The following is a 12,005-nucleotide window of genomic DNA, read 5'->3' on the forward strand; positions in this document are numbered from 1 at the left end:
CATTATTATATTATTATGTTTGCTAACCTGCTGTCCATGTCCCAAAACAGAATTAGGACAAATATTTTTGTAATTCTTTGGGGTGTTGCTGACTCAGTGGTAGATTTCTTTCCTGCCATGATAAAGGCCTGGGTTTGATTCCCTGCCAAAGCCTAAACCCTACTGCAGTGGTAACTCCTAGCCCAGACCAAATGTAAAGGCTGCATCAGAAAGGGCATCTGTCATAAAACTTGTGCCAAGTTGTGTGCAGATCTGTTGGTCCACTGTGGCAACCCCTTGATGGGAGCAGCAAAAGACCAAAAACATTCTCATAATACTTTTTATTCTACTTTCCTCATGTACAGTCTAAATATAATGTACATATTATACCATATGTAAATTTTACACAAGTCAAAAATCTATGTGCATTAGATTTCCTTACATGTATCTATGAATGAATAAATAAATAAATACAATAAATACAATAAATTAACAAATAAATAAATAATTTAAGAGTTTGTGATTGAGTTTGTGAAGAGTTTGCATAATGTGTATAATCTTTAAATAATAAAAAAAAAAATTTTGTGGAGAGTAAGTAAAACATTCTGAGCAAATCTTAAATATAGAGATTAATATATTAATTTCAATTACCTTTTAATAAATGTAATAATTTGTAGCTATATGCTCCATATATCTACAAATTAGTATAAAATGTAACATGAAGGAAAAAATACAAATGTGTGCAATAGGTCTCAGAAAATGACCCAAATGCAAGATTCCACATAAAGTCTTTATTTCTAGTAATTTTGTATTCAGTATAATGTATTGATAATAAAAGCAACAGACTAAATATTATAGATCTGTATTGACTGTGCTAAAGGTTGGAACCAGTTTAGAAAACTAAATGAGGATTAGTTTTCTGAACTGGTTCCAACATTTAGTTAAATGTTCTATAGACGATTGACAGGTTGTTATGCAAAGATTTTGGCAGATGGGTAGACTTCTAAATCCAAGTCACAATAGGAGTTCAAAAGCATACAGAGTCTGGGGCTACATAGAACTGAGAACTATAACAAAACGTATCACACCACATCTTTTATTAATTCTATAGTTCATCACCTCAACGCCTCAATCAGCGGTTACACAGAGATATGGGGTAATGCCCTTAGCATTGCTGTCAGCCAGAACCTCATTCTTATGACAACAGTTTGGATAGATAAAACTCTTAGCACAAGAGTCAGATTCAATTTGGGTTGGTCACCCATTCCGTCTTTTTTGCCTTTTTAGCTTGAAGGTTGCTGAATAATGCTTGTCTCAGACCATTAAAAGCAAACACCATTCAGATGATTCCACACTCCACGCTCGCTTTATGTCAGAAAAAGGTCAAGTGAATGCATGTGCCAAACATGTTTATTTAAAAAAATGCCACAAAATTAAGGTAAACTCCTTACATTGTAAAATATTTAACTCAGGCGGCACTTACAGGAAAAAAGTAGTTTTATTTAAAATAAAAGGAAAAGGGAAGGATAGGAGAAAGGAAAGAAGAAGAGAAAAGTAGTGGGGATGTGCACATGCTGGTCCAGAAAGTACCCAGCTGGCAAGTGTTGGCAGCAAAGGTGTGGCAGAGTGTATCCGCTCTTGTCGGCCCCCAGCCAGCCCCGCTAAGCCATCCATTGGTGCGGCATCAGGTGGAAATGTCCATGACCATGTGGCTTTCCCAGGTGAGAATGGGGGCCTTAGCTGTAATTACAATTTTCTTTACCTTTCCAGGAGCTGGATAGCACCAGCTTTATACTTGGTAGGAGTTAAAAGTGCTGCAACATCTTATTTGGGCTATTTCTCAGCTTTTTTCCAATGTGGCACTCAAATGCCGGCATTCAGTGTTTCTGCCTTTGAAACAGATAAAATGGTTTTATGACTGGCTTAAAGAGGTGAAAATGTGGCACTCAGATGAAGTTAGCTTAAATAGGTAGAGTGGCGGTATTGTGTGATCAGGCTATTGTGATGAAAGCATAGCATGCTCATGCTGGTACAGTATACTGACAGCATAACATGCTAAGGCTGGTGCGTCTACAGCATTGCATGCTCACTTTTGAAGTCCCCTGCCGCAATGTATCTTCCTGCTCACATGCGGCTGACATGTGCAGATTAGTCCAGGTTGATGACTTTAAAGCGCCAAAGTGTTTTCTTCTGGGCAGCGGCTCCTACTAGCTTTTTAAGGCAGTTCTCCTCATGCTGTGACACTCGGGCCGTGAGGCCTTGTAACTTCTAATATATGGACGCCTTACCCCACCTCAACAGCAAACACAGCAGTCTTTTTACTTGTCGGTGTCTGGATCAGGAAAGCTGATTCTCTGTACAGATAAAGGTACTGCAGCATCCTACACAGTCTTTTTAAGTTTAAACTCTGACCTTTAAACTCTTGCCAGTGTTATTTTAGACTCTGGACCCTGGATGAAGCTCCTTGCCTTACTTTTAAAATGAGGTGAGAGACCAAGATCCATTTATTTATCTCTTACCAGCAGTGCCCAATCTAGTGGCCATGACCCTTCATACACCTGCACAAACGGATGCTGCCTTTGCAAGGATCTTTTTAGAGGGAGCAAGGAGCAAAAAGATTTGGGAACATGTACACAATGTGACAACATACATACACTTTGAACTGACAATGAACTGTGGCATAAAGAGTATGACTGTAAACCACACTCTGTAACACAAGCTACATGGGATAAGCATCAATTTAATACAATAGAAGCAAGACACAGTGGTAGAGAATACCTGAAATTAAAAACATGCAGAAATAAGGGACAAACACAAATGCAGATTATTTGAAAATGTGAATAGCAGTCGCCGATGGAAAGTGTAGTTTAGTACCTTAGTGACTCAATCACTAAAAATGATTTGCCGTTTACATTGTTTGCAATGATTATATAGCTGAAAAAAATAGCTATACTAAAATATTTCTATAAAATCTTATGCCAAGAACTAGAGTATTGTTATATGTTAAAATATATTGATTATTAAAAGGAAAAAAATAAGTTTATTCCCTTTTGGCTAGTTTATTTCACTATCATTCTCCACCAGGAATTAATATTATACCCTGCTATAGGCCAGGACAGGGTATAAATGTAGATGTTTTTCTCTTTGGTTAGCTTTGTCTAGATGGTACTGAATAAGGTGTGTTACAGTATGCTACTATTAAAACAAATATTTGGAACTTTATGGATTTATGTATTACTTATTTATGGTTATATTAATGAATATTATATATTATATATTATTATATATTAATATAATATTAATTTCTTAACAATGTGGTAATTATATAGTCAAAATATTTATATTCTCAGTTATAGGAGGCATTGTGAGTGCTTTAGATGGAAAGTAACATCAATTTGGGGATTTTGGAGCAGTCCTCACTTTGTTTTATTTTGTTTATTATAATACCTTCTTCTTAAAATAACTCATCCTCTGAAAATACTCTTTAGCACTTCTTCTTTTGTCCTCCTTGCAATAATAACTGTCATACTTTAGCAAATTACACACACCAACCTAAGAGTTATAAACAGGACATGGCCTCTGGTCAATCTACTTGAGAAATGCTTTATTGACTAATTGATCCAAATGCCTCTGTTGTAAATGTTGATAAATTGTGTTAAAGTCTACCTAAATTGAACTTACTATCTTTGTTATATATTCACAGGAAAAAAAAAAACATCTCAGCAATTGTTTTTTGAAATGAACTTGAGCCAATCTCTAAAACTGGACATCATTCCTCTTCATTATGATTTTTTCAACAGTTCCTGTGCGAAATTCTCTTACCCACTCATTTTCAGAGTCCTGCTCTATACACTTTTTGGCTTAGTGGTGATTTTGACAGTATTTGGAAACTGTTTTGTTATCCTCAGCATCATTCATTTTAAACAATGTATTTTTGTGAATACATTTAAAACTTAAACAACAATCACAGCATACCATAAGTTACTCTTTTTCCTAAAATGAGCATTATAGTGAATTAATTAAATGTCAAGTAACTCAATCAAGATTTAAATAATCAGTCCCTGTATAAGTAAAGAGTGGTATTATCATACCATCAGTGTCCCTGACATGACCAGCAGCTGATGCGCTTCCCTGCATCGCATGTTACTGACTGCAGTCTCTTACACACAAGTTTTTATACACAGACCCTATACTGTTACATCATAGTAACATCATAGTAGATACTGTGGGGTGGCGATTCTCTGTCACAGATGGTGCTTGTATGTTGAGTCTTTCACTTATTTAACTTTACAACTACACCCTTGCGGAAAAAAAAATATTTCTTTATATCTTAACTGTCGATATATTGAATGGTTTAGTGTTTTGATCTAAATATATTTACAATATACAGAATAAAATATCGTATTGACATATTACAATATATTGAAAAATACAAAAAAGGAATTTGTGCTTTTCATGTATTGAGAAATAAATAAATAAAACATTTATGTATATATATACACTCAACAAAAATATAAACACAACACCTTTGTTTCTGCTCAGATTTTTCATGAGATGGACTTAAAGATCTAAAATTCATTCCAGATACACAATATTAAAATTTCTCTCAAACATTGTTCACAAATCAGTCTAAATGTGTGATAGTGAGCACTTCCATCCCATGAGATAATCCATCCCACTTCACAGGTGTCCAACATCAAGATGCTGATCTGACATCATGAGTAGTGCACAGGTGTACCTTAGACTGCCCACAATAAAAGGCCATATATATATAAGAATCGCCATAAAGCAGTGTTTCTGTGTAGAGCAGAGAGTGTGGGTGTGGGTGTAAAGACACGAGGGGGGGGGGGATGTGATGGCGAGAGGAAGAGCACACACACACACACACATAATGGCATGCTGACCCAGAGAGAAAGAAAATGGATCTTTAACCTCTCTAATGAGACTTTCTTTTGGTTTACACGCATAAGCACATGTGTTATACTAAACAATACAAGAGTGCTGTACACACACAAAAAAAAACACTAAATAAAAGATGTTTAATGCGCACACATCTCGTTTGAAATTAAATTTATTTTAAAAAGATTATGTACATACATATTCACAGCCTTTGCCATGTAACTCGAATTGTGCTTAGGTCCATCCTCTTTTGACTGGTCATATTTGATGTTTCTAGTCCACCTGTGGTAAATTCAGTTGATTGGAAGTCTATACAAGGTCCCACAGTCATGCAGTCCAAGGAATTGTTTATAAACTTCCAAGACACGATTGTATCGAGGAACATATCTGGGGAAGCATACTAAAAAGAAAAATTGCAATCTTGTAGCAGGCTGTAACTGGTGCCAAAGTTACTTCAACAAACTAGTTTATCATGGTCTAGTAGTCCTTGAAGTGCCTTTTGGCAAACTCCAATGACCTGTCATGTGCTTTTACTGAAGAGTGGCTTCCGTCTGGCCACTCTATCATGCTGGCATGATTGGTGGAGTGCTGCAAAAATGAGTGTTCTCCTGGAATGTTCTCCTCTCTCCACAGAGAAACACTGAAGCTGGGAGTGACCGCTGGGTTCTGGGTCACCTCCCTGACTAAGGCCCTTCTCCCCTGATTGCTCATTTTGGCCAGGCAGCATGCTCCAGGAGAAGTCCAGGTGGTTCTAAACTTTTTCTATTTTTGGATGATGAAGGCTACTGTGCTTATCTGTACCTTTAATGCTGCAAAAAATATATATATATCTGTACCCTTTTTCCAATCTGTGCCATAGTACAATCCTGTTTAAGAGGCCTATAGACAGTTCGTTGGACTTCATGGCTTAGTTTGTGCTCTAACATTTACTTTTAATAGTGGGACCTTATATATGTCTATACTTATAGATAAGTGAATGTACTTTCCTGACTCCCTATCTCATCGATGACACAGAGCCGTGAGACACTGGATTCAGACAAAGGACAAAGGACCCCTTCCTATGCCTGTAGCCAAGTCAGCAACAGATGACTAGTGTTATCCTTTTCCGCGACAGTCATCTAATTTCCAAAGACAATCATTTAAAGTTTGCAAGTAGGGAAAAATTACATATACAATGGGTACGGAAAGTATTCAGACCCCCTTAAATTTGTCACTCTTTGTTATACTGCAGCATTTGCTAAAATCATTTAAGTTAATTTTTTCCTCATTAATGTACACCCCATATTGAAAGAAAAACACAGAATTGTTAACATTTTTGCAGATTTATTAAAAAAGAAAAACTGAAATAATCACATGGGCCTAAGTATTCAGACCCTTTGCTGTGACACTCATATACAGATCTGGCCATTAGGAACGCATAAGAAAAGGAATCCTGCGTTCATTAAATCATTACCTTCATTACTTGTAGGGGGCAGTCGTGTTTTAATCTGAAGCTCATAAATGTGTCGAGCTCAAACTGTAAATACTGATATGTATTTATTCTACATTTTCTTCTCTCCTTCAATGATAATACTTCTTTATTCCGTTCAGTATTATTATTATGAGTAGTAGTGCTCCGAATTTATTATTATTGTTATTATTCTTATTATTACGCACCCGCGCGCGTGCAAAAAGACAAAGTACAATGAAAAATACAAAATTGTATATGTTAACCTAAAACATTGTTTTATTGTGTTTATGTGCTTTAAATATACACTAAACAATAAACACTGCCTTTTGAAAAGTGAAAGTGAGTTGCGCATGAGGCTTTTTGATCAAAAGGCTGATAAACACATGCACAGATATAAGCAGATTTATCCATAAAACTACAAACATGACATGCAACAAACAGAAAAATATGTGCTACTCGCTGAATACAACGCGACAGCACACAGATTCCCCGGGCTTTGACTGCGCTTTGTCCATTCATTAGTAGTAGTAGTACTAGTAGGTTTTTGTAAACACATCATTGGCTTATTTATGCTGGGTCAAAATTCTGTGTTATTTCGGGTACTTTAATCACACTTTTATGCATTTTAATTTAAATCCCACCTTTTAATGGTTAGTGATTGGTACATGGCGTTAACTTGCACATTCTGTAATATTCCATTGTTAAAAGCGCTATCTAAATAAAATTGAATTGAAAAACATTCTCAAAACATCTTGTTTTGCTATGGAAATGTTTGCTTTGAATGCTCATTTTAATTAAAGATGAGTGTTACCTATCCCTGTACAATAGTTCCTAGCTATGTGCACATGTGGTGTAATAGCAAATCCCCTGCAAAAGCTGGAAGGCGCTGTTGCAGGTAAGACGTATACTAATTATCTCTTCCACTCGTGCAAGCTGTTTAGTTTTAAGTCGTGTATTTTGTCCTAAATTTCATGTAAACTATATGCATGTTGCTGCTGATGTGTCTAAGGGTTTATTATTGCTTTTGGTTGCAAAAAAAAGGGAAAAAAGGGATTTTAGCGATGTTTATTGTGACCGAGTTTTAGCCTTATTAGCATGTTGTCTGGCTTGCTACAGGACACCTGAGATGTGAGCGTATTGCCGCGTGCGTGTACTGATTGTGCCCTTTGCTGGTTTATTTTTTTTTTAAAAACTGCAGAATCAGAAATCAGTGTGCCTAGTTTTCATCGCTGACATCAGCTACCATTTTAAAGCCGCTACATAAAACTGGTGCCGTGACCCAGATGCACTGATCAGCCGCCGCCAATTGCCGAGGTCAAGCTGTGTGCTCGTGACATCATGGGACGCCAAGTTGGTGGATGTGTGAAGCTTTTTAGCTGCTAAGGTGGTTTCTGGTGTTTAGTATAAGTTCAGTAATTACAAATACAAATTCGTGATAGTTACAGTGGTAGGAGGTGCAATATTAAGTATGATCTGCTAATATATTTTTGCTTATTGTCACTGATTTTTTTTTCTCTTTTTCTTTAAACAAAACTTGGCGGGCAGGGGTTAATATACTTTTAGTATTTCTAATACTAAATACTAATACAGCAGCGCGGGGACAGTCAGCCGGAAAACACAGAGGAGTCCGAGTCTGCACTCACGGAGGTCAGTCACACACACACTGCCAGCACAGAGACATACACCGCAACTGGCACTGACCCGAACACGGCCACTACTATACACAGCGAGAGTAAACATCCCGACGCGTGTACAGTAGTTAGCGCTGACCACACCCCCAACACTGACCCCGCCCCCAACACCAGCACCGGAGAGGCACAGGAACCCCAGACCTGCACACCGACACCTAAAGAAAAAACCTCAATAAAACCCAGGAAAAAAAAGAGACAAGACGACCATCACTGAACACATCAGCAAACAGAAAACCCGCAGCCAAACATTGAACACAAGAACACAGGACACAGAAGAAGCAGGATGCAGCACCTCACACACACACAGAGAACCGCAAGGAGACACAGAGGAACAAATAAACCAATTCTTACAGTTAACCGAAAAAGAAAAAAGACAAGTGGTCAATAAACTATTCCCGGGAGACAAAAAAATTCTAAAAAAAATCTCACATCAGCAAACAGGACAAATTACACGTAAATAAACCAGACTATAAAAACATAACAGTGCGACACAAAACTTTAAAAGAGTTGGATTTGTTGGTGGGGTGGAGGGTCACGGGGTTTTTTCCTTAATAAAAAAAAAAAAAAAAAAAACGAATGTACATATGTTAATACTTTGTATGTGTGTGTGTATGTGTATGTAAGTATGTATGTACACGTAATTGTGTGTATGTATAAGTGTGTGTGTGTATACAGTATGTGTATGCGCATGTGTATGTGTTAGTATGTGTGTATGTAAATGTGTATATGTATATATATATTTGTATATAAAATTGTAAAACAGTAAATTCCTTAATTTGTTATAATAAAGTGAGTTTAAAACCTAAAAAAAAAAAAACTCTCTCTCTCTTTTTCTCTCTCTAGTGTTTCGTTATCTGAAGGCTTGTGTTTTCACAATGGTAGACCTGTTCTCTGAGACTACTCATTTCATTCTAATGACCAAACTGCCATCAACCAAAGAAACTGCAGAACTCCTTCAGGATCCATAGTCTTCAGATCACATTGTGTCCAATTTAAGCTCCCAGCTCTTGGATTACTTCTGTAAACTCTTTTTCAGACTCATTGGTACAGTACCCATCCTGGCATGCCACAATTCCAGTGTTGCCTCATGTAACCCACAGAGACTTTGTCACCATAATTGCCATAACTCCCCTTTCAACTCCTTTTTGAATTTTGAGGCTATGCTTTGACATTTAGTACCTTGGCTTTTGATCCTAGCATATATGTTTCATATTTAATACCCAATTTTGGATTCTCTCCCTTCTGTCTTCCTGATGGACTCCTTTCTGACATTAACCAGGTCACAGGAATTTTCATTGAAATGAAAATGCATTTTAAAATATATATTTTTTTACAGTTATGAGTTGCTTTTACTGTACATGGTATACTGTATTTTGTTCATGTAGAATTATTGGGTCACTCTAGTACAGGTCTGCATTAGTGTCTAAATTAGTGTTGTGTTGATGTTGTGTGTTAATGTTGTTGTGGGTTAGAGTAGTGTTGAAATGTGTTACTGCAATGCTCTATGTGTTAGTCTAGTGTTGATGAGTATTTTTGCATGGTTGGTGTGAGTTAGTGCAGTGTTGGTTTGTGTGTAAGTAGAATTAATAGTATGTACTGTAGAATTAATCTATATTTGATGATGCGCTCATTATGTGTTATGTGTTACTTTATAGAATTCTGTGTGTCAAATGGTTGCATTGGGTTGGAAGTTTAGATTGGTCAACAAGCTCCACACCTCATACTTGGTAAAGCAATACGTTTTATAAATTATGCAAGTAGTTTAAGGCAGTTGAACTGGTATTTGATAACTAGTGGCTTGTGGATAAAATGCCCTGCCTGCTTTGTACTCTGAGATCATTGACTGTGAAAGTGAAAGTTTCATTTGGGGTCATTTTTAGTGCTAAGAACTATCATTTTTATACTGTTGATTTTGTGCCTTTTAAATATTTGATGTAAATGACCCTGAAATCTGAGGCTTTTCTAGAAGATCACATGTTTGATCATTACCAAGTACTTCTATAATTTTCAATTTGCTGACTCATCAAAGAGCGGCACGGTGGTGTAGTGGTTAGCACTGTCTTGCACCTCCAGTGTCTGAGTTCGATTCCTGACCAGACTCTATTACTGTCTCAGTGTGCATGGAGTTTGGATGTTTTCCTCATGCTTAGTGGGTTTCCTCCGGGTACACCGGTTTCCACCCACAGTCCAAAGATATGCAGGTTAGGCTAATTTGTTTCAAATTGCATGTAGTGTGTGAAAGGGTGTGTGAGCGTGTGTATGTAGGTGTACCCCGAGATGTATTTGCATCCTGTTCATGGTGCACCCTGCCAAGTGCCCTCAGCCTTCTGGGATAGGCTCCAGGTCCCTGAAACCCTGAATACAGGATAAAGTTGTATAGAAGACAAGATGAGTGACAAATTACACTACTAAGGCAGAAAAGCAGAGTGAGTCATTCACTTTACATCCATATTTACACTTTAAAAGTAAAATGTCCTGCCTGCTTCGTACTCTGAGATCACTGACTGTGGAAGTAAAAGTCTGTATCTACTCAACACTGTAGACCTTTTTGCCTCCCAACATTATTTAGTTAAAAAAAGAAAATTGGAAAAAATAAAATAGTAAAAATATTGTTTACCCATAATTTTCATAATTTTGTAAAGTGTCAACAGCATTATTTTGATTGTTAAGAAAAAAATAGTTTTCTGCTGTCTAATAGTTTATTATAGTTAAAAAACACAACACCAAAAACTGTAGCAAACTATTTTTGATATATTTTTTTTTATAATACTAATTCTACTGTTTATTAAATTAATTAACTTATTAAAATCAAATTTTTAGCATCTGTAACAAATCAGCCATATATATAAAGAATACATCTATTTTGCCATTATATCATATAATACATAATAATGCATATATAAATGGTGCAAAAGAATTGTGACAGATATTTTAAATAAATAAATATAAGGTAGTGTTTGGGCACACCATCAGAAGAAGTGAAAATGATATTTTCATGAAAGAACATTAATTAATGCTGAATCTGTTTGTAATATTTGAAAATATAAAATGATTTTAATGCATTTTCTAAACCACGGGTAAAACAGAGCATAAATAAATGGATTAATGGTGGAATTGAAACAAACCAACATCGCAAGTTTTAGATAAGTTTCTGCTTGTAGTATAATAACATCAGCTAACAAACTGCAAATGAAATATGGAAGTAAACACAGCAAAAACACAGACACTAAAATGCTGAGGACTTTGGCTGCTTTTCTCTCAGATTTCATTGAGTGTGAGGTGATTTTCTGTGTTTTAGGTCGTGTGTGATTATTAAGCTCTCTGATAGCAGTAGCATGTTTCTTAGCAATCACAAAAACTCGAGTATACAATATGATTATCACTGAAAGTGGAAATATAAATGTAAATACAAGATCAATTACAGGCCATTCTTGACTCAGAAAGAGAAAACACTCTCCAGAACACATTATACTACTCATGGAGCTTTCATTCAAATAATAAAATGTTATGCTATATGCTACACACACACACCAGTTAGAATAAACCACAAAGCACATTAACCTTACAGAGATTTTGTTTGTGTAAAGAAATGGATTTGAGACAGCCAAAAAACGATCTACAGAAATCAAAGCAATATTATAAATAGAGAAGATCATAATAAATACACTAATTAAGCAAAAACTAATGCAGAAAATTCTTCCAAACATCCATCATGACTCAATCATCCAGATTAACTCTGGAAGCATTATTAAACCACCTATGAGGAAATCTGACACAGCCAGAGAGAGCACAAGCATGTTAGTCGGTGTGTGAAGCTGCTTGAAGTGAAAAACAGAGATGATGACCAGCAGATTTCCACACAATGTTAGCAGAACCACAGCAATTGAACACACATACAGTAAGATATAAACTGCAGGAGATACAGATCTTTCTGGACAGGAGAAATGCTCACAGCGATCAGACTGATTAAACTCCAACAGGTTCAT

At 36.3% G+C, this 12,005-nt stretch overlaps 1 protein-coding gene across 1 annotated transcript; it reads right to left on the bottom strand.

The window, feature by feature from the left end:
• Positions 1 to 11,012: 11,012 nt before the first annotated feature.
• LOC128511990 (trace amine-associated receptor 6-like) lies at positions 11,013 to 12,005 on the bottom strand. Its single transcript, XM_053485064.1, is given in 1 exon segment — positions 11,013 to 12,005. A coding segment is annotated over 1 exon segment (993 nt).

Source organism: Clarias gariepinus, chromosome 2 (genome assembly GCF_024256425.1).
Source record: "Clarias gariepinus isolate MV-2021 ecotype Netherlands chromosome 2, CGAR_prim_01v2, whole genome shotgun sequence".
Lineage (NCBI taxonomy): Eukaryota > Metazoa > Chordata > Actinopteri > Siluriformes > Clariidae > Clarias > Clarias gariepinus.